At 41.0% G+C, this 22,331-nt stretch overlaps 1 protein-coding gene and 1 long non-coding RNA gene across 2 annotated transcripts in view; one reads left to right on the top strand and one right to left on the bottom strand.

Moving 5' to 3' along the window:
- LOC114231135 (uncharacterized) overlaps positions 1 to 22,331 on the bottom strand; it is a 54,870-nt gene that overhangs the window by 30,733 nt on the left and 1,806 nt on the right. The window lies entirely within an intron of this gene.
- Positions 1 to 22,331, top strand: part of PLBD1 (phospholipase B domain containing 1) — a 48,449-nt gene that overhangs the window by 6,135 nt on the left and 19,983 nt on the right. The window contains exons 2-6 of the mRNA XM_054719255.1: positions 3,181 to 3,400; positions 13,361 to 13,444; positions 14,802 to 14,940; positions 18,416 to 18,556; positions 19,071 to 19,215. Coding sequence (XP_054575230.1) covers positions 3,181 to 3,400; positions 13,361 to 13,444; positions 14,802 to 14,940; positions 18,416 to 18,556; positions 19,071 to 19,215 — 729 coding nt within the window. The remainder of the gene's footprint in view (positions 1 to 3,180; positions 3,401 to 13,360; positions 13,445 to 14,801; positions 14,941 to 18,415; positions 18,557 to 19,070; positions 19,216 to 22,331) is intronic.

Consider the following 22,331-nt stretch of genomic DNA (forward strand, 5'->3'; position numbering starts at 1 on the left):
GCAGTGCCCCATCACACCTCTGCTGCTGCCACTGCCAGCAGTGCAAGCCTCAGCCGGCCCTAGTTACCTGAGCCTCGGGTGGCCCTGGGCAGCTGGGCAGCTGCCATCCGAGGCTTGCCTGCACCTTGGGCTGGCCCTGTGCAGCTGGACAGCTGCCATCCAAGGCTTGCCTGAGCCTCGGGCCAACCCTGGGTGGCTGGGGGGCTGAGGGGACTGGGGCACTCCGGAGGCAGGCGCGCAGCAAGGCCGGGCCCCCTGGGCCCAGCCTTGCCGCATGCCTGCTGCCCTGGTGGGGCTGAGGGGACTGGGCGCCGCCATCTTTGAGGGCGTGGCAGTCAAGTTAGCATATTCCCTCCTTATTGGCTGTGGGTGCTGCCATCTTTGAGGGTGGGGCGGTCAATTAGCATATTCCCTCCTTATTGGCTGTGGGTGCCACCATCTTTGTGACAGTGTGAGGGTCAGTTAGCATATTCCCTCTTTATTAGATAGGATTAGACTATTTGTTTGGCACTGGGAGTCTGTTGACAAAGTAGTCTGCACCTACCTCTGATAGTCAATGTCATTACCTCCCCTTAACCATTTTTAAATCAAGTCCACCATTGTAGTCTTGATGCTCTAGGATTAATATTGTACTTTCAGTGCTTATTAGATAGATAAAGTTACAGCAAAAAGCAGAATGTTGAGTCATTTTGAATGTTGACAACAGATAACATTACATATATATAAAATCTGAGCTAGAATTTCAAGTATCTTAACCACTAAAAACTTAGTATGTCCAAAACTATACCTATATTTCTTCCTAGTCCTTTTGCCCATCTGCTCCCTTTCTCAGTGAATGATACAACATTCATCCGCTGATTCTCAACTTACAACCTGAGTCATTCTGACCTCCTCCCATCTCTCTGATGGCCTGAATATAAAGTTTGTCTTTAACCTGAGCAGCTACGCAATGGTTTCTTAGGCAGAGAAATTAATGCATTATATACCATTTCTTTTTTTCTGTGGGTTTTTTTCTCTCACTAACTAAGTCTTCCTTTCACAAATACTTATTGAGTATCTGCTATGGGCTAGGCACTATTCCTAATGCTGAGGAAACCATTTTGGGCCTCAGGAGTTCATAGGTAGGAGCAAGAGCAGACATGTAAGTTACAGTACAAAGGGATAAGACCTAAACTGTATACACAAGGTACATTGAACTTGTAGAGCAAGTCAGCCCCTTCAGAGGGGGTGCTGTTTTCTGAGTCTTAAGTCGCCATTTTGAGATTGCGGGGTGGTTAACAAGACAGAAACTGTCAGGCAAAGGAAGCAGCATATGCAAAGTCACAGGTGCTGGAACAGCACCTGGCAGGTTGGAGCGCTGTATGTAATGGTTTCCAGATCACAAAATGCCTGGGGTGGTGGATGTAGCTGGATAGGTAGGCAGAATCCAGATCATGAAGGCAGATAGTATGAGCTGAAGAATTTTATTTCTAGGAAATAAAAGCCACGGAAGATTTTGGGTAGCCAGGTAAACAAATCAGTCTTGTGTTTCAGAAAGGTCACTCTGGCAGAAGAGAAGTTAAGGCTAGTTGTGATATTAAAGTAGCACAGAAATGTAGAGCTGAAGACTGGAGGGAGATATATTTAGGAGGTTTTCATTAAACATGTGTTATGAGAGAGAGAGAGAGAGAGAGAGAGAGAGAGAGAGAGAGAGAGAGAGAGGAGGCCTGCATGGACTGGGGTTTCAGGCTAAGAAATCACAGAGACAGCAAGAGATGGATTGGGAGAAAATATGAGTTTCGTTTTGAATCATGTAAATTCCTAATGCGTATAGAATCATCCAGACAGTGTTATCAAGTGTGCTGTTAGGTCTACAAGACAGTCAAAGGAGGAGGAGATTCAGAAGAGAGTGTTGTCCCAGACACATGGGAGGAAAGAATTTTAAGAATGAGTGGTCACCAGGGTCAAACACTTTCAGGCATTTGTGTGACTTTGGGAGTCAAGGATTTCATTTGTGACCCAGCCAGTTGGGGTGGGTGCCAGCCTGCCACAGGCCCGAGTGCAGAAAATGAGGAAGTGAAGTCAATGGGGCCTGGAAGTGAGTCGGTCATTGTCACAACTGTGTCACCAGCACCTATCAGAGTCCCAGATACAGCATGCTCTATAAAATGTGTAATAATTTTATGAAGGGAAAGATTCTAGCAGTAGCCAGAGCTGCTCACAGGATCTCTACAGAGAGCTTCTGTGGTTGGTTTGCTTTGATCTGAGACAGTGGAACACGTTAATTTACTAAACAGGGAGGAGCCACTGCAGAGAGAGAACTTCAGGGAACAGGTGCAAGAAGATTTAGGATGAAACAAAGTTCCTAAGTGAGAGGGGTGGAATCCAGAGCATGCCTGGGTAGAGGGATTGAAGTGAAGAAGAAGAGAGACGCCCTAATTGGTTTGGCTCAGTGGATAGAGCTTCAGCCTGCGGACTGAAGGGTCCCAGGTTCGATTCCGGTCAAGGGCATGTACCTTGGTTGCGGGCACATACCCAGTAGGGAGTGTGCAGGAGGCAGCTGATCGATGTTTCTCTCTCATCGATGTGTCTAACTCTCTATCCCTCTCCCTTCTCTCTGTAAAAAATCAATAAAATATATTTTTAAAAAAATAAGAAGAATAGAGACATGAATACAGGATTTGTGAGGATGAATTCACAAAATTATCAAGAACTTGAGGGGGTCACAGGTGATAACTTACTTTTTCTGAAAAATAGGAATCTAATATCATGTGTAATAATTAAGCAGGAGAAATAGAATAAGGAGCCAGAAAATATGAGTACTTTGGCCCAACTGCAGAGGGGAACTGGAAGGCCTTGCTGAGCAGGGACATGAGCCCTATCCTTGGCTGAATGAAGAGGTGGGCAAGGGTTTCAGCTCTGGCATTGCCCGGAATCCCATCTCTAAGGATGGAGCTCTAAACCATGCCCCTACCTTTAACTTATACTTTCTGCTATGGGCTCATCCCCCTTGATCAAGGCTCTGGATTTTTTCTCCCATTTGCAACAAAGTCAAGCTATAGTGGCAGATTTCCCAATTTTGATGGAATGGAATTCTTTAGAAAGCAAATGTGCTGGAATTGTCGGTTACATAGAAAAAATCATGCATGGGTAAATCAGTTGAATGGCATCCTATCATTATTCCCTTTTCTGTTTTTCAAGGAGTCGACTATGCAACTGCATACTGGATGCCTACTGAAAAGACAGTGGAGATCAAAGACACACTGGACAAGAACGGAGATGCCTATGGCTTTTATAATAACTCTGTGAACACCACAGGCTGGGGCATCCTGGAGATCAGAGCAGGGTATGGTTCGAAGTCCCTGAGCAACGAGGTCATCATGTTTGTGGCCGGCTTTTTGGAGGGCTACCTCACTGCCTCGTAAGTACCACAGTCCTGATGGAGAACTAGCAGGCCACCTCTGTCTCCGGCTTTGTCCAACAGTGTAGCCTTTGCTTCCTGGCATTTGTACATTAGTAGCTGAGGTCCTTCTCATGTGATAGAGACATTATCAGAATTACATTTGTATCTAAAGGTACCTGCCAATAAGGATCAAAGCCCCCAATTATGGCACTAGTCAAACCTCATGGCTCTTAACCTTTTTAAATCTTTCCTTCTCCTAAAACTATATTAAGAGACAGCTAAGCCATCTCATCTTACTAGTTATTTATTGTCCGGTAGAAAGCAAGTAAGAGGTGGAGAGAATCTTCGAGAAGCACAAAACAGAGAAGATTAATTATAAATAAAATGTAACAGCATTTGCCCTGGCTAGGTAGCTCAGCTCATCAGAGCATCATCCTGATACACCAAGGTTGTGGGTTCGATCCCCAGTCAGGGCACATACAAGAATCAACCAATGGCCTGGCTGGTGTGGCTCAGTGGTTGAGCGTCGACTTATGAACCAGAAAGTCATGGGTTCGATTCCCGGTTAGGGCACATGCCCAGGTTGCATGCTCCATCCCCAATAGGGGACATGCAGGAGGCAGCCGATCAATGATTCTTCCTCATCATTGATGCTTCTATCTCTCTCTCCCCCTCTCCCTTCTTCTCTAAAATCAATTAAAATATATGTTTTTAAAAATCAACCAATGAATGCATAAAAAGTGAAACAACAAATCGATGTTTCTCTCGCTCCCTCTCTCTCTCCCTTCCTCTCTCTTAAATCAGTAAATAAAAATTTAAAAGTTATAATAGCATTTATTTTCAACAGTTTTAGAACAATACTTTCAAATACGTTGAGATTTTAAATTGAAATTTTAATGTCTAACATAAATGTTCCTTTTGGTTCTATTGTTAGTTGATTCTTGTGTCCTTCCTTTGTCTTATAAAAACAACAAAAATGTAGTTAATGATAATGTAATTGGGACCCATCCTTTTTAGAGAAAAGCTTTTTAAGGAAAAGAAAGTTGTAACCTATTTAATTAAGCTTTATTCTTTCTTTGATATAAAGAGTCTTGATGAGTTGGCTTTCTTTTTTTATTCTCTGTGACCTAGATTGTTGAGTGCAGCTTAACCAAACCTTATTTTGCACTGTTACCGCCTTAGTCATAGTAAGTGCAATGACGATCCTAATCTGTTTCTGCATTCTGGAGATTATATCAAATGTCGACTGACTAGTTATTGGGTTCTGGCTGCTCTTTTATAATTTAAAGTAGCAATTCCTGTTTTCATTTTTATACCAAATTTTTGTTACCCTGCCATTGGAGTCTCCTTCATATAGTATACTACTCAAAGATGTATAAAAATTTATAAACTGGGTAAGATTTTTAAAACATGTTTAAGACTGTGTTATACATGTATGAATCTGAACTTTTCACATTTCATTTCAAATCTTTACTCACGTGTATCCACTCATTTGCTTGCATTGTTTAAATTGAGTTGCAATTTTGAGAAACAATTTGGACTGAAGTTGTGTGAATATAAATATATTAGATGAACTCATGAGTGATAGACATAATGGATTGGTAAGGGAAACGATTTTTCTTTAACTATTCAATTTGAAGGCAGCAGCTGCTCAAGGATGGGTTTCTCGTATGTGAGGTACCAAGAGTCTGAGAGGTTACTGCTCTGTAAAGACTCTGAGACTTGTAAGGATAAGCATGTCTGCCTTGGATATTGGGGTCCCTACTAGAGAGCTCAGGAGTGTGACCAAGAAGGTTCTGACAAAGGTGGCACTTCTGAAACTCTTACATCTCAGGGAAAACATGCTTTAATATTTCACTTTGGGGGGTGACCTTGTGATTTCACCCTTATTCTTAATATAAAGCGTTGATTTATCCTTGATCATCTTTACCCATTTGCCAGGAACTTCCATAGGGAAAAAAAAAAAGCCATTTTATGAATAACTTTTTGAATACTTCTTTTTAGAGTAAAAGTTACTTAAATCTTATTTCTTAAAAAAAACCACTTAGCTACTATTCAGTAACTGTTTTTATTGTTTGCTTTGCCTTTTGCCATGTCTTTTCCAAAACAATTCCATGTGTATAAGCCAGTCTTTTAAGATTAAAACAAATAAACAACTCCCTGCATGCTGCGCTCCATTTTGAGGATCTGGCAACAGAGTCAGCCTTCCCTTCCCACCAGTAGCAGCAGCCCGTGGGGGCGTGATCAGGAGTGAGGGAGAGACCAGCCTAGCAATCTCAGTCAATGCTGGTCCTTGAGGAAGAGTTGGGAAGCTCTTGGCAGCATTCCTGCTGCACAGAACAACCTGAAAAGAGTGCTTTAATCCTAAACCACCGGAGTCCGAGAGGAAGGCACCCAGTGGGACAGAGCAGTCAAAGAAGGCTTTGTGGAAGGAGTGAGTTGTAGGTCTGGCGCTTGATAGATGAGAACCGTTTGGCTTGGTTGGGAAGAAAGAAGAAATCATCTGGGCAGAAAGTAACAGAACAGAGTACTGAAAAAAGGCCCTGAGTCTGAAATGCATACATTGCATTTACAATGGGCGAGAAGTAGAGGCTCCAATTGAGCCAGCAGAGGGCAACAGGATTAAAAGGCAAATGGGGGCTGTACTGTGGAAGGCTTTGGATGGAAGCCCATTCGAAGGTCATTGACCACTATTTCAAGCTTAAGAGTGCTCAGCGGTTCCTTGAATATGAAAGACGACCTCTCTATTCATCTTTGTATTGTATTTATGACTGGTAATTCTCCTTACCTGCTTAAGGATGGGTTTTTCATATGTGTGATACCAAGAGTCTGTGGGATTACTGCTCTGTAAAGACTCAGGTGTATCTCATTGAACAGGAGATGCTGGTGAGCAGGAAGATGCATGATAAAGAACTGAAGGGGCTGGGAGGAAGACAGAAGTCAGTATTTGCATATTTGAAGGAGGTAGAAAAAGAGAAAAAGAAAGTAGAGGAAGATGGAAGGAAGGAAGGAAGGAAGGAAGGAAGGAAGGAAGGAAGGAAGGAAGGAAGGAAGGAAGGAAGGAAGGAAGGAAGGAAGCATTCATTCCAGATGGGCTCCTGGGCTGTGCTGTGGAGCGCCTTCTGCCTCTCACACAACCCCTTCCTAGCAACTCTTCCAACCATGATTCCTGAGAGCCAGATGCTGCCTCTCCCATCTCCACCAATTGAAACATTGCTCAAATCCATCTCAGATCCTATCTTCCTGACAAAGCTTCTTCTGATTCCATCCCCACTGCATCAGAGCTCCATCTCTCCCCGCACCACCTGTTAGTGCCTTGAGAGCACGGTCCCTATCTTTTTCCTCTTTGTATACCCCCAGACACCTGGCCCAGTGCTTCTGCCCCAGCAGTTATTTAATCACACATTCACTAGGTTTTAATTGAATCTTGTTGCTGTTCCAATTTTGTTGGAAATGAATCAGAAGTGCGAGCTACATATTTCCATGCATTGCAGTGTCAGGCAACCTTGACCAAACAAACGGAGCTTCCTCCTTTGTTTTTAACTCTGTGGGCTGGTTCCCTAAGAGTTCCGAATTCAGAATCTCTGATGTTTCATTCATGATGTAAAAGCCGCTAAATAGTCATAGATTGGTTTTTAATAAAATTTTTAATAAAACGAGTCATGAATCCTTTCCGGAATCATGGCTCATTTTATTAAAAAATAAAATGGGTGTGGGGACCTGGTCTGCTCTAGTTTTGAATGAAGTGGCTGATTCTTGTGCTGCTGAAGTGGCTGCTGAAATGACCTCTGGAATTGCCCAGTAAGCATGAGCCAATTCACTGCAACAAATAGTTGTTACACTACCTGTACCAGGCTCTGTGGGTAGGGAGAAAGGTAGGGGAGAGTTAGTTTCTATGTATATTCTTCAAAGATGACTCCTTTTAACTTTATATGTTGGCACAACAGTTGCTAAAACTATGAGTAAAAGAGGCTGTAAGCAAAATTATAGCACAAATAGAGAAAGTAGTCAGTGGTGGTACCTTTTTTGTGTGTTTGGCCTACCACCAAGAAATAGCTCAAGAATCTCTTCCAACTTGCCCCCTTCTATGTTAGAAACTGAATATGCTTCCAGGTCAAGGCTGTGGGCAAAGGAGGTAAGTAAGATACAGTCTCACCCTCAAAAATATCAATAGACCCATCAATTAGTAATTATCTGGAATTTAACATGAACCATAAAATGATGATGATGATGATACCTAGCACTTATATAGCATTTAAAATATACCACTTTTCAAAGCATTTTACATATGTTAAATTATTTAATCCACAATAATGCTATGAAGTATTTATCATTATTATCTCCATATTTTGATATGAAAGTCACGAAGCTAGGGTTGGAAGCTAGGGTATCTAGTTGCAGAGTTTATGCACATGCATACACACACACACTCAAATGGATTCATCTCTATGGGAGATACTAAAGAAGCCCCATATAGTCTCTGACCCAGGAAGTCAGAACAATTAAAAAACAGGAGATAGCAAATGACAAGTGAGTGCTAAATAATGTGGTATTAACATAATGCAAAAAAATTCAGGAAAAGTGGGGGAACAGGTGTCTTCATGATTCTCACGAAAGAATTTGTGTGAGAAATGTAAAGGTGAGCAAAGTTTCATCCAACTTAGGAGGAAATTTACTGATTTTACACACCACGGGAGCCGAAACTAAATCTAACACCTCTATGACATAGATATTAGTGTTAGCTCTGATTGATGAGAATTCATAATGTGGAGAAATTAGCAATCTTGCTATGGTCACAGAGCCTAGAAGTAGTGGATTCAAGCTTTAGTCAGAATTTAAAGCCTGTGTTTTCAGCCAAGCCAGTGTGGCTCAGTGGTTAAGCATCAACCTATGAACCAGGAGGTCACAGTTCATTCGTGATTTCTGGTCAGGGCATATGCTGGGTTGTGGCTCAAGCCCCTGTGTGGGGCATGCAGGAGGCAGCCAATCAATGATTCTCTCTCATCATTGATGTTTCTATTTTTCTCTCCCTCCCTCTCTGAAATCAACAAAAACATATATTTTTTTAAAAGTGTAGGATCCCAGGCCCAAGGATCAGAGAAGGGCCTTGCCCCGAGGCGCCTGCAAGTAGATCATATTCCTCGGGGCCCTGAATGCAACAGCATTATTTGAGGCCTCCACTTCTGATCTCAGGGTAGAAGTTTCACTTCCCCTGCTCTGAATGTCAGAATTGGAAAATCTAGTCTCCGCTAAAAAAAAAAAAAAGGAAAAGAAAAATTGTCAGTAGTTCTAGTCCAGTTACCCTCCCATATCTCCATCTGTCTTGTCTACTGTTATATGTTGACATTTTGAGTTGAATTCTTTTTTGTTGTGGGACCTGACCTGTGCATTGTAGGATGTTTACCCACTAGATGCCAGTTGCATCTTATCTCCTAGTGTGACAACCAAAAATGTCTCCAGACATTGTCAAATGCCCCCTGGAGGGAAAAATTACTCCAGTTGAGAAACACTGCCCTATGCTGAAATAGACTGAAAAAATTGAGGGGATAGGAACTCTGGATGGAGCTAGGCAGGGAGACTCTGAGTAAAAAGTATGAATTTTTTGTTTCCTTACCTGAGAGAGCATGGTAAGTCAATAGCCCACAAATTATTTTTTTCCAAGAAATATAATTTGATTTTCACATAAATCATTTTAAAAGAGCCCATTCCTGCTGATAGCTAGAAAAGTGTTACCATAGTCATTCCATATAAACAAAATAATTTATCATTTCAGCTGAGTAAATTCAGAATTTTCTACTTTTTCCCAGAATGGACTGGTCTTACTGATGCCTCTTGGAGGGAGGGGGAGATGTTTAATCAGTGGGTGTCCTGTGTCTTTCTCTGGCATCCCCAAGTGAAACAGTCTCACTTAGTCTTTGGCTTAGATGTTTCCCTATCTGACATCTGATGAAGATTTCATGATCTCCAGCTGCATAATCAGTGCCATTTGGAGTTGCAATATTCACCACAAGTGGAAGTCCTCTGCCCAACCAGGTCCATTAGCTCCCACTTATTTCACCCTAGGCCATATAAACACACACACACACACACACACACACACACACACACACACACACACACACATTTGGCTATGCTCCAAAACTCATTGAGGTATTTAAGGGTGCTATGTTTGGCTCATATCTCTACTTCCCCATGCAATCTTGGAGTTGGGATACTGTAGGTTTGTAGCCTCCCTAAGCAGCTACATCAAGTCATCAAACTCATTTGGATTTTCTGCATTTCATTCACCTGAAGTGTGAGACCAGGGCAGAGGGGCCTTCTTTGTCACCCACACACCTGTCTAGCTTTTTTTGCCATGCTCTCCTCCAGTTGTAGAGGTGGTAGACAGGGAAAAGTGACCAACTTGATCACAGACTAGACGTGGCAGTATAAAAGATACATAAACCAAAGTTCAATGCGATCATTCAATTTTTTAAAATATATTTACAAATAATTTGAAGTGAAAGCTCTCGTGAAGTAAAGTTTACTGAATTCAAAGACCGTAAAATAAAAGAGTTCAAAGGATTTTAATGTTGTTTACCTAACTGGCAATAAAACTATATTCTCACTCTATCAGTTTCAGTTCTGCAAACTATAGTAAGTACTTAAGGTCATCAGTAGGTTCTTGAAACTGCACTGAAATGGATTATGAGGAAACCAATTTTACCATAGGCTAATGGACATAAACAAGAGTTAGTTCCTTATACTCTAGAGCGTATAAGGGGTTCACAATTTGACTGATTTTGCTCCAAACTTACAGCAAATAAGAGATAAAATATTTACAAAGAGAAATACAGATAGATTAAGCATCTTTTGACCAAGGAGTGGAAGAGAAAACAAAGTGATGAAGTATGGATCTGGCTGGGCCTTGTTCTGAAGCAGGCAGAGGCAGCCACCCCTGCTGATGGGGGAAGGCCTCGGTGCTCTGAGTGAGCTGAGTCACGGCTGGGACGCAGACGTTTCCTTGCTACTTTTGACTGTTTATAAACTAGGCAACCACAGAATAACCTCTATTGATGTGCATCCTAATCTACAGATTTATAAGAAACCATGAGCTTGGAGAAGGGGGTGGGGAAACCTAGAACCAAATCATCCATGTGCCGGTTCAATTACAGATACAGCTGCAATATTCCATAGGAAAGAAGTCACCAAAAGTCACTCTGAGATCTAGTTCTCAGGGAGTCAGAGAGAGGCACTAAGGGAAAGGGGGAGGGGAGGGCTCAAACAAATAAAAATGCCTGCACACCAAAGTTCCAAAGTATACAAATTGAATACTAAGAAAAAGTCAACAATAATACTATGAATACACTCCAGTTTAATTTCATAGAACCTTTTAACAAAGACTTTAGGTCCCAAAGGATATTTTCAAACATGTAAAGGAAAATGTTTGACCACCCACAGACATCCACTAAACAAAGAATAAAATTTTGACTGTAAAAGTTAAAAATTAGAGCCCCAACTGGTGGCTCAGTTAGTTGGAGCATCCTCCAGTACACCAAAAAGATTGCGGGTTTGATTCCTGGTCAGGGCAAATAGGTTGCAGGTTCAATCCCTGGTTGGGGCGTGTATGGGAGGCAACCATGTTTCTCTCTCTCTCTTCCTCCCTCCCTACCTCCCTTCCTCTCACTCTAAAATCAATAAAAACATATCCTTGGGTGAGAATTTTTAAAAAGTTAAAAATTGGAAAACAATTTAAATAGAAATATATTTTTTAACTAAAAGAAGCAAACCTAAATCTTTGAACAATAATATGATGGGGGATGTCAATAGGCAGTTAAAGCTTGCTAAAATATGCATTATGTTTGGAGGAGGAGAGAAATATGAAATTCACTCAGACTTTATAAGGAGATGAATAGGTATAAATGTTTTTTAAAATTTCAGTGACTACTGAAAGAATAGAAATACATTTTACAGCTTTTAAATCAATAGAAGTAAAGAGAAAGATAATGAAAATATTATCTAAGCAAAGAAAATAAAAGGTGGGGGGGGGGTAACAAAAGGATGGTAAATGGAAAACAGACAAGATTGTTGAAATAAATCTAAAAATTACAATAAATGTTAATGGATTATTTTCATCAATTAAAAAGTGTCTAATTGTAAGATGTTGTTAGGGGGACCAGCTTGCAACTAGCAGATAAATACTAGTAAGTTTTGGAGATCAAATGCACAGCATAGTGATTACAGTCAACAACACTGTATTATACACATCAAAGTTGCTAAAAGTCTATATTTTAATGGTTCTTACTACAAAAAAGAAGTGATAATTATGTGATCTGATAGAGGTGTTGGCTAAAATCACAGTGGTAATCATATTATCTATACTAATAAAAGGGTAATATGCTAATTAGACTAAACATCTTCTGGACATCCTTCCGGACAAAGCCTCGGTGGCAGGGCCAAGGCAGAGGTAGTTAGGGGTGATCAGGCCAGCAGAGGAGAGCAGTTAGGGGGATCAGGCTGGCAGAGGAAAGCAGTTAGGGTGATCAGGACAGCAGGCAGAGGCGGTCAAGGGAGATCAGGCAGGCAGGCAAAGGCAGTTAGGGGCAATCAGGCAGGCAGGCAGAGGCAGGGGCAATCAGGTAGGCAGGGGAGCAATTAGGGGCATCAGGCAAGCAGGCAGAGTGGTTATGGGTGACCAGGCAGGTAAGTGGTTAGAAGCCAGCAGTCCCAAATTATGAGGGATGTCCGACAACTGGCAGTTGGACATCCCCCGAGGGGTCCCGGATTGGAGAGGGTGCACCAGGCCTCTAGTAATATATAAGTGGATCAAATCAATATGTTGTGTACCTTAAACTTACACAATGTTACATGTCAATTGTATCTCAATAAAAATGTTTACTATAGAGCGTATGAGACATTTAACTTTTTTAAAGTAGTTTTTAAAGTAAGGAATACCAAATATCCAATAGTCCTGTGGTGAATGGAAATTAAAACAACAAGAAACCATTTAAAACCCACTAAATTGTTGAAAATGAGATCTGACCATATCAAATGTTGGTGAGGCTGTGGAGCAAGAAGAAGTCTACCCTGTAGCTGGTGGGAATGTCAATTGGAACAGTCACTGTGGGGAACAACTTGGCAACATCTAGTCTCTATAGGTACCTAGACTATTTGCCCCAGCAATTCTACTTTTATATATTATATATAGCCTAGAAGAACATCCAAGTGTGTAAAAAGAGACATTTTACAGCAATATTTGATGATACATTATGATATGAATTTTTATGTGAAAAATTAAAAACCAGTTAAATGTCCATCATGGCTATGTATACATGAATTGTTATAGTAGTCATACCATGGAATACTACCAGCAGATGAAAAGAATAAATTTAAGCTGCAGATGACAACATAGATATTTCTTTAAAAATGTAATATTGAGAGAAATAAACAAGTTAACGTGATAGATAATATGGTCTTATTTATACTTTGTTCTGAACCATGATAAATAATACTATACATTATTTATGGATACGTATATATGTAGTGATGGTACAAAAACATGATAGTATAATAAATCACTGATTCAGGATTGCAGTCACCTCTAGGGAGAAGGGAGAGTAATTAGTGTCAGGAAGGTGCACAGTGACTTCAAGTCTATCTAATGTTTATCTTTTAATATATGCAGCAATAAATTTAATAAAAAATAAATGCAAGTAAAAAGTAAATTATATGATGAAAAATATAGACACAGTAAATATGGCAAAATAGAGTGATTTAATAAAGTTATATAATGGATACTTGAGTGTTTGTTATATTCTATGTTTTTCTATACATTGGCAATATTTCCCAATTTTAAACTGTGTGTTTGATTTATTAAAAAAAATATTAGAGGTTTGCAATAAGGGACATCCTACTTAGCTAAAAGGTTGGGTCATTGATTATGATGGAGAAATACAAGAAGAAAAATAGAAATGTAACCATTTTGATCTTTCGTTTCAGGCACATATATGACCACTTCATAAACCTCTACCCACAGCTGATTAAGAAACCTTCCATCGTAGATAAAGTGCAGGAGTTCATGAAGTATGTATAATAGCTTTTCTCTTCTCATTGTTATGAGGCTGCAGGATGTGGATGTGTCATTTCAAAAAGTGATTTTTCCTTCACCAATTTATTTTTCTGTCTCTCAGGCAGGACTTTGGAGTTGTTCTTGTAGTGAGGTAATTACCTTTTGGTAATAGCATGAAAACTGGTTGCAGACAACATGCCCTGTAATTTGGGCCCTTTGGGAGGTCAGGTTGAATATCACATTGTTGATTGCTGGCACTGATGGTGTCCTCGAGGAGGACACCATCAGTGAAAGGAGGCAAAATCAAATCCCTGGATCATTTCCCTCCCTAGGGGGCCGTCTCTTTCCTGCAAGGATTCCTCCTCCTCCCTCTGTATGGTGCTTCCTTTTCACCAGCCAGATGACTAATCTGAGCTGGAGTGTTAGCTCATATCTAGTCTTAATTCTTAACGTTCTCTGAGAATATTTTCACTTTAATAAAATTTTCTGAAGGCTAATAATTATCAATATTCAGAAAATGTGTATGTTTGTGGGATGACAGGCTATGAAATTAATTTGGGGATAGAAGAGCTCTAACTTTGGGCCTCCAAATTATACACCAAGGAACCTCTTCATCACCTGCTGAAGTCCTACAGAGCATCAGTTAAAAAGCACTGGGCTAGATCCCATGAAGTAATACCATTGTACTCTAAAAAGTTGATCTAGAGGCAACTTAAACAAATCAGAAATGACTTCCAGTATACAGTTATGTTAAATCATCCCCTAAGAAGTGCAGAGAACTAAACGAGGAGAGATACAATGAAAAACAAGGCTTTTTTTTTTTTTTTTTTTTTGCTAAGCATGCCAGGACAGAGGCATTGAGGCAGTTACTGGCAACAATTGAAATAGAATGAAGCAGAAACTATGAAAATTATCTGAATGAAAAATAAACATATGCAAATGATCCAGCCCTTAGGAGTTTTTATTTTTTCTGTTGTTTAACTTTATCTCTTATATATACCAAAGTAAAGTTAACTTATCCTTACTGATTTAATGAGATGTTATGATTTTATGTGAATGAGTTTGGACTGTCTATCCTTGACTTTCTTAGGTCTCAGTATCACAGTTAGATAAACATTATACCTGTGTTTCAGTTCCAGATAGAGCTTTGAGGAAACTCTAAAGAAAGAGTCATAGTTCTAGGGGGAATTAAAAATCATTTCAGATTTTCCCTGATAGTCTTTTAAAGACTATCAGGAATGTTACAAGATCCAGTGTTTAAATTATACTACCATAATTATCTGAATATATTATCTCCAAATGCCTGGATTTAACTTAGCTTTTGATGAGCAACCATAGAGACCTATAGTACAAATCTAATTTGTCTTTCAGGAAGCAAGAACAGTGGACACGGAATAACATCAAATCTTATAAGGATGATCCATTTTGGAGACATACAGGCTATGTAATGGCACAAATGGATGGGCTGTATCTAGGAGCAATGAAGAAGGCTATATTAAAAGGGGAAAAGGTAAGATTTTTAAGAATCTATTTTATTAAAGATTTATGAAAAATATGAGGAAACAAAAAACACCCAATCAGAAGAGCAAAAAAGAAAAAATAATCCAAAAATATGAAGATAGCATAAGGAGCCTCTGGGACAATTTTAAGCGTACCAACATTCGCATTATGGGGATGCCAGAAGGAGAAGAGAGAAAACAAGATATTGAAAACCTATTTGAAGAAATGATGACAGAAAACTTCCCCTTCCTGGTGAAAGAAATCTAATCTAATAATAGACAAATATGCAAATTGACCATACCTCTGACACACCCACAAGCCACGCCCACAAGCCACGCCCACCATCCAATCAGAGCGAGTATGCAAATTAACCCAAACCAAGATGGCTACAGCCACAGAGAGCAAGGTTTCCTAGGTAACAGAGGAGGCCAAGCTTTCCGCCTGCCATTTCCAGGCCTAAGCCTCCACTCAAGCTACAAAGTTTCAATTATAGAAGGTAAACAAATTCAAACAAATGGCGGCAGAATGGAGCTTGAGAGAGCAGGCCAGGGTTGCCGCCGGCAACAGGGGAAGCAAAGCTTTCCACACACCCTGGCCGGGCTCACCTGCTTAAGGCAACAAAGTTTCAATTATAACCCCAACACAATGGCTGCGGCCTCGGAGGGAGCCCCAGGCTTGGCTTGGCTCTGCTCCAGGCTACAAAGTTTCAATTGTAGAAGGAAAATAAATTCCAGATACCAGGGCCTCCGCTTGGGTTACCAGGGGGCGTGGCCGGCCTGCAAACCACCACAGGCCCCTCGCTCAGGCCGCCCCACGCCCCAAGGGAACCCCACCCTGATCAGGGACACCCTTCAGGGCAAACCAGCTGGCCCCCACCCATGTACCAGGCCTCTATCCTATCTAATAAAAGAATAATATGCAGATTGATCATCACTGCAACACACAATATAGCTGCCCCCATGTGGTCAAAGATACTGCCCCCATGTGGACACAAGATGGCCACCACAAGATGGCCAGCAGGAGAGGGCAGTTGGGAGACACCCGGCCTGCAAGGGAGGGCAGTTGTGAGGGATCAGCCCTGCAAGGGAGGGCAGTTGAGAGGGACCAGGCCTGCAAGAAAGGGCAGTTGGAGATGATCAACCCTCCAGGAGAGGGAAGTTAGGAGTGACCAGGCCGGCAGAGGAGGGAAGTTGGGGGCAAACAGGCTGGCAGGCAGAAGTGGTTAGGGCCAATCAGGAAGGCAGGCAGGCAAGCAGTTGGGAGCCAGCAGTCCTGGATTGTGAGAGGGATGTCCGACTGCCCGTTTAGGCCCGATCCCGGTGGTATCGGGCCTAAATGGGCAGTCGGACATCCCTTAAGGGGTCTCATATTGGAGAGGGTACAGGCTGGGCTGAGGAAGAACCCACCTCCGTGCACGAATTTTGTGCACCGGGCCTCTAGTAGACTTATAAGTCCAGGAAGCCCAGAGAGTCCTAAACAAGAGGAACCCAAAAAGGCCCACACCCAGACACATCATAATTAAAATTTAATTTAACTTAAATTAAATTAAAGGTTAAATACAAAGAGAGAATCTTAAAAGCAGCAAGAGAAAAGCAGTTACCTACAAGGGAATTTCCATAAGACTTTCAGCTGATTTCTCAACAGAAACTATGCAGGCCAGAAGGGAGTGGCAAGAAATATTCAAAGTGATGAAAAGCAAGGACCTACAACCAAAATTACTCTACCCAGAAAAGCTCTCATTTAGAATTGAGGGCCAGATAAAGTGCTTCCCACATAAGGAAAAGGAGTTCATAACCACCAAACCAGTATTACATGAAATGTTGAAGGGTATTCTTTAACAAGAGGAAGAAGAAGAAGAGGAAGAGGAAACAGAAAAAGAAGAGGAGGAGGAAGAAGGGGAGGAGGAGGAGGAGGAGGAGGAGGAGGAGGAAGAAGAGGAAGAGGAAGAAGAAGAAGAAGAAGAAGAAGAAGAAGAAGAAGAAGAAATATGAACAATAAAATGATAACAAATACATACCTGACAATTGAATCTAAAAATCAAAATAAACAAGGAATCTAATGAACAAAATAAACTAATGAATAAAATAGAACCAGAGGCATGGGAACATGGAACAGACTGATGAATCTCAGAGGGAAAGGGGGCAGGGGGAGAGATTAACCAAAGATCTTATATGTATTTCCTATGGACACAAACAATAGGGTGTTGAAGACCTGGGGCAGGGCAGGAACTGGGTGAAGGGAGGTAATGGGGGGTTGAGGGAAGGAGCGGGATATCTGTAATACTCTCAACAATATTACTTTTAATTTAAATTCTTTATTGTTTAAAGTATTACATAAGTCTCCTTTTCCCCCCACTGACCTCTCCCCAGCTGCCCCCACCCCCAAACAATAAAGATTTTTTTAAAAATCAGTGAAGACCCTGTAATTTTTAAAGTTAAATAATTAGATTGGGGTTTTTGTTTTTATTTTTTGGTTAAAATGTCTTTTATGTTTGTCCTCCCACCACTTGTTCCTGAAAACCAGTTTGTATGTAGATGCCCAGCCCTGGGCTACTCTGGTGGATTGAATCTTGCTGGAGCAATGCTGTCTAGTTTAGCACAAAGTTCATGTTCATGTTAAAGGTTAATGCTGTCAAGTCTGTTCCATGTTAAACACAGGATTGGAATCAAAAGCATCTTAGTTGAATGTTTTCACTGTAAAGCAGTGATTCTCAGCTAGGGGCGATTTCCCTCCAGAGGGTATTGGGCAATGCCTGGAGATAGTTTTGGTTGTCAAAACTGGGAGGTGCTATTTATGTGTAGTGGCTAGAGGCCAGGAATGCTGTTAAACATCCTACAATGCATGGTGCCCCCCACCCCAGCCCCAAAAAGAATTATTATCACTAGTGCCAAGACTGAAAAAACCTGGAGAGGCATGCTGTCTTGGGAGAATCTCCCCAGACTGTGGATATTAAAACATGCTAAAATATCTCATAAGCTATAACGTTTAAAAAAATCATCTATACTAATAAAAGAGAAAGATGCAAATTGACCGCACCTTCGCGACACCCACCAGCCAATCAGGAGTGAGTATGCAAATTAACCCAACAAAGATGACAGGTTAATTTGCATACACAGGCGCCAAGTGGCCGGGGGCAGGATGCTTGCGTCGTCGCCATGGCAACAACACAGGCGTTCCACACCACCCCAGCCACTCTGGGCCTCTGGGCAGCATGGGAAGGTGGAAAGGTGGCTCCAGGCCGGAAGGAAGGCAGAAAGGCAGCTTCGGGCTGGAGAGAAGGCGGTGCCGACAGCCAGGGGAAGGAAGGCCCATTCTTGCATGAATCTTTGTGCATCGGGCCTCTAGTAAGTTATAATAAATCTACTGCACCTGTTACATAGAGACCCTTTACAAGGGAATGATTTAATGGATCCCTAATGAGAGAAACAATAGAAAATGACACCTGTTACCAATCAGTGTTAAGCACGCGCTCTGTCTTTTCCCAGCCTATGACCCTGTTCCAGATTCAGTTCCTGAATGCTGTTGGAGATCTGTTGGATCTGATTCCCTCATTCTCTCACACAAAAAACTCCAGCCTGGATGTTTTTAAGAGATGGGACCAGGGACACTGCTCTGCTCTTATCAAGGTGAGACACACAGCTTTTCTCTTTTTCCTGGTTCTGATCCACACAGACTTTTTCCATCTGACACCCAAGTATGTCAACATCTCATCACTGCTATGGCTGTAGTTATAGATCAGCTCATGGGTTCCTCTATTGTGGACTTTAAGAACTAGAAGGAACTGATGGAGGGAATTGGCTGTACATGATGTTACCTCTGTTTCTTCCACCATTCTTCCCATGCTGTATGTATGTGCCACTCCCACTTTCTAGAACCTTCCATTTTGCATGCTAACTCTGAGTCTTTTTTTGTGCACATTAAAGGTTAATTCCCGGTAATAAATATAGCAATAGACACCTGCATTGACATATCCTGTACACTTGTTTCACTTGTAATCAGTTATTGATATATATCTCCCTATACACTTACTGTATAGGATGGTGTCAATTTGTGTCACAATTGTGTTAATAATTTATGACAAATATCTGTATGTTACTTGTAGTCAGTTATCTATATCACTCACTATGATTCTGGTTATAGGTTCTTCCTGGATTTGAGAACATCTATTTTGCTCACTCAAGCTGGTACACATATGCAGCCATGCTCAGGATATATAAACACTGGGACTTCAACATCAAAGATAAAGACACCAGCAGTAGTCGCCTCTCTTTCAGCAGCTACCCAGGTAAATAAATTTAGAGGGACATCTGAGTACTATTTCAGGATGAAACCCTGGTGATTCAAAGTAACTGGAATGGGAGAAGTGTTTAGTGGTTAGTAAACATTAATGAAATTTAATTTTCAGAATGCTTTATGAATAAATATGGCTTTAATGCTTTTTTAATAGAATAACATAGGCCAGCCGGTGTGGCTCAATGGTTGAGTGTCAACCCATGAACTGGGAGATAGAGGTTTGATTCCCAGTCAGGGCACATGCCTGGATTGTGGGCTCAATCCCCAGTAGCGGGCATGCAGGAGGCAGCCGATCAAGGATTCTTTCTCATCATTGATGTTTCTGTCTCTCTCTCTCTCTTTCTTCCTCTCTGAAATCAATAAAAATATTTTTTAAAAATAAAAACAAGTAGAATCGCATAAACTTAGTTAATAGAGGGGACAAAAATTCACTTCAACAAATGCAACTGAGTTATTTATTAAGTACAAGGCTCTTTCTATGCTCTGCTGTGACAGCAAAGATGAGCAAGACAGATCCTGCTCGCCTTATCTCCTTGAGGGCCTGTCCCTGCTTCTCTTATTCTTAGCAGTATGCACAGCACCTAACCTGGTGTGTGACACCCTTAGTACTTAATTCGTTTTTGTTGAATGAATGTGTAAGCTTATAAATGTGACCCTGACAAGATAAATACAATACAGATAAGAACAATATTATTACTGGAAAGGAGGCCAACTGCTCAGCTCCCACTGACTGTTGTCACCAGCAATGTGAAGATCAGTGTTCCCAGATCCTCCAACTTCTCAAGAAAAAAAACAAAACCCTCTATTTGATTCCAAGAAAGTACATCTGTTAGCTGGAATTGCCCCCTCAATTGCAGATTTGCAACCACCTCAGGAAACATCGTGAGCAAAGGCAAGGGGGAAATTCTTACCAAACACCTGAGAGTCTAAGGAGGATGTGATGTGGGCACTTTTGACCTTTAATTACATATCTGTAACTTGTAGGGTAGTTATACCAACCACCTGTCATATCTATTTATCGCTGTCAGAATATTTTGCCCCTTCTGGTATTATTGTTCCTGATAGTATTACCACCACCTTATCAGGAATGCTGACAAGGGGTATAACTCACTATTTTTCTGTCCTTGTGTACTGACCCTTCTTTCTTTCTTTCTTTCTTTCTTTGTTTCTTTCTTTCTTTCTTTCTTTCTTTCTTTCTTTCTTTTGTTTTTGTTGTTGTTTGTGTGTGGTTTTTTGTTGTTGTTGTTGTTGTTGTTAATCCTCACCCAAGGATATTTTTCCATTGATTTTTAGGGAGAATGGAAGAGAGAGGGAAAAACAGAGAGAAATATCGATGTGAGAGAAATATATCTATTGGTTGCCTCTTGCATGCGCCTCGACCAGGGCCCAGGCTGGGGAGGAGCCTGCAACCAAGGTTCGCGCCCTTGACTGGAATCAAACCAGGACCCTTTGGTCCACAAACTTTATTCACTGCATCAAACTGGCTAGGGCCTGACCCTTCTTTTGAGACCATTTTGATTTCCTCTTTGTCATACTTTGCTTAATTGTGTTAGTGTTGAGAAGGCGTGGGGACTCCTTGCTCTGTGCTTTGATTCTTTTGTGTCCCTTTAGACCAAAACTTAAGGACAGCAAGAGACTGAGACCTGTCTTCCTCTTGTTTACGATAGAATGCAATGTTCACATGTTACCTACCCTGCTTTGAAATCTCTGGAGAATAGTGTTAGAAGTTCTGGATCTCAAAGGCAGTGATGGAGAAGGACATGAGGGATTTCCTATGAAACTCATGACTCTGTTAACATTTCCATATATATTCTTCCAGAATAGATAGATATATAGACAATAGAGATTTTTACAGCAATTAAACTGGGGCAGAACAAGAGTTACTTTTTTTTTTTACCCCAATGTGTTTTAATAGGATCCAGTGGAGCAATGTGGCTCATGTTTTCTCTAACTGATTAGCTTTGTTCTCAAGAGTATACATGAAATACACGTAGACTCATTTCTATTACCGAGAGTTGATTAAGGGGTCTGCCACGTTGGATTCATCCAATAAATATGGAACCAAACTTCACCACCAACATTATGCCATGGGAGCTGTTGATCCCAGAACAAAGTTGGATGGCTTGTTTGTTTTTCTTTGGTGGAGGAGTGCTGTGGTAGATTAAGTGGATTAAAAGCATGGTGTTAGTTTTGTATTAAAGGGGGCAGGGCCTGGATGCTCTTCATGATATGGGAAAGTATATTTAGAACTGTTGAGTCAGAACAGACAGATCAAGCCATGAAAGATTTGTGACTTGGCTGAGGCTCAGGTTAAAGGTGATGTTAACTGGGATGGCAGATACCATCATACTGAACATCTAAAGATCTCATATGTACCCATTCATATTTTTCCAGTACACCATGACCCTCCTGCCGAATTCTGACCACCAAGATGGTCACCATGAAAAACCCTAAAACTTCATGTACCTTTGCAGTCAGTTATCTATATCATGACTTGTGTGTGTGTGTGTGTGTGTGTGTGTGTGTGTGTGTGGTTTCCAAAAAGGAAAAGGGTAGAGTTTGGACAGCTGCTAAATTATTTTTTAACCTATGGAGTCTATTTTATTCTGGTAAACCTGCTTTCTTATTTATAAAATGAGGCTAAATAATGCTTCATAAAATTGTAAACATTATGTGATTTATTCATCAACAATTTTTTGTTAAATTGTTGTGCTATGCAAAATATTTACAATGGAGAACAAGCCAGATAAAGTTCTACTCTAACAAAATTTGCATTCTGGTGAAATATAGAGGTAAATAAAAAGCAATGATGATAAAGTATGTTTTGTGTACTAAACAATAGGAAAGACTAGCTTGGGGATGTTGAGATGGACTCTAAGAGAAAATAAAATTTAAGTTGAGGCATAAAAGTATAAATTAGCCAGACCAGCTATCAAATGGGGATAATGCCATGAGGAGCTCTGGGACTCAAGACTGTGAGGGGGTCCTGGTAAGTAGATCCTGTCTGCTGGCCCTCAGAGTGTAATTTTTATAGCATTGAGCAGACAGAATGTTGGTAACATGATGAGTTTGGGTGAGTCTCATGTCAGACACAGCAGGTGTTCTGGG

Source organism: Eptesicus fuscus, chromosome 7 (assembly GCF_027574615.1).
Source record: "Eptesicus fuscus isolate TK198812 chromosome 7, DD_ASM_mEF_20220401, whole genome shotgun sequence".
Lineage (NCBI taxonomy): Eukaryota > Metazoa > Chordata > Mammalia > Chiroptera > Vespertilionidae > Eptesicus > Eptesicus fuscus.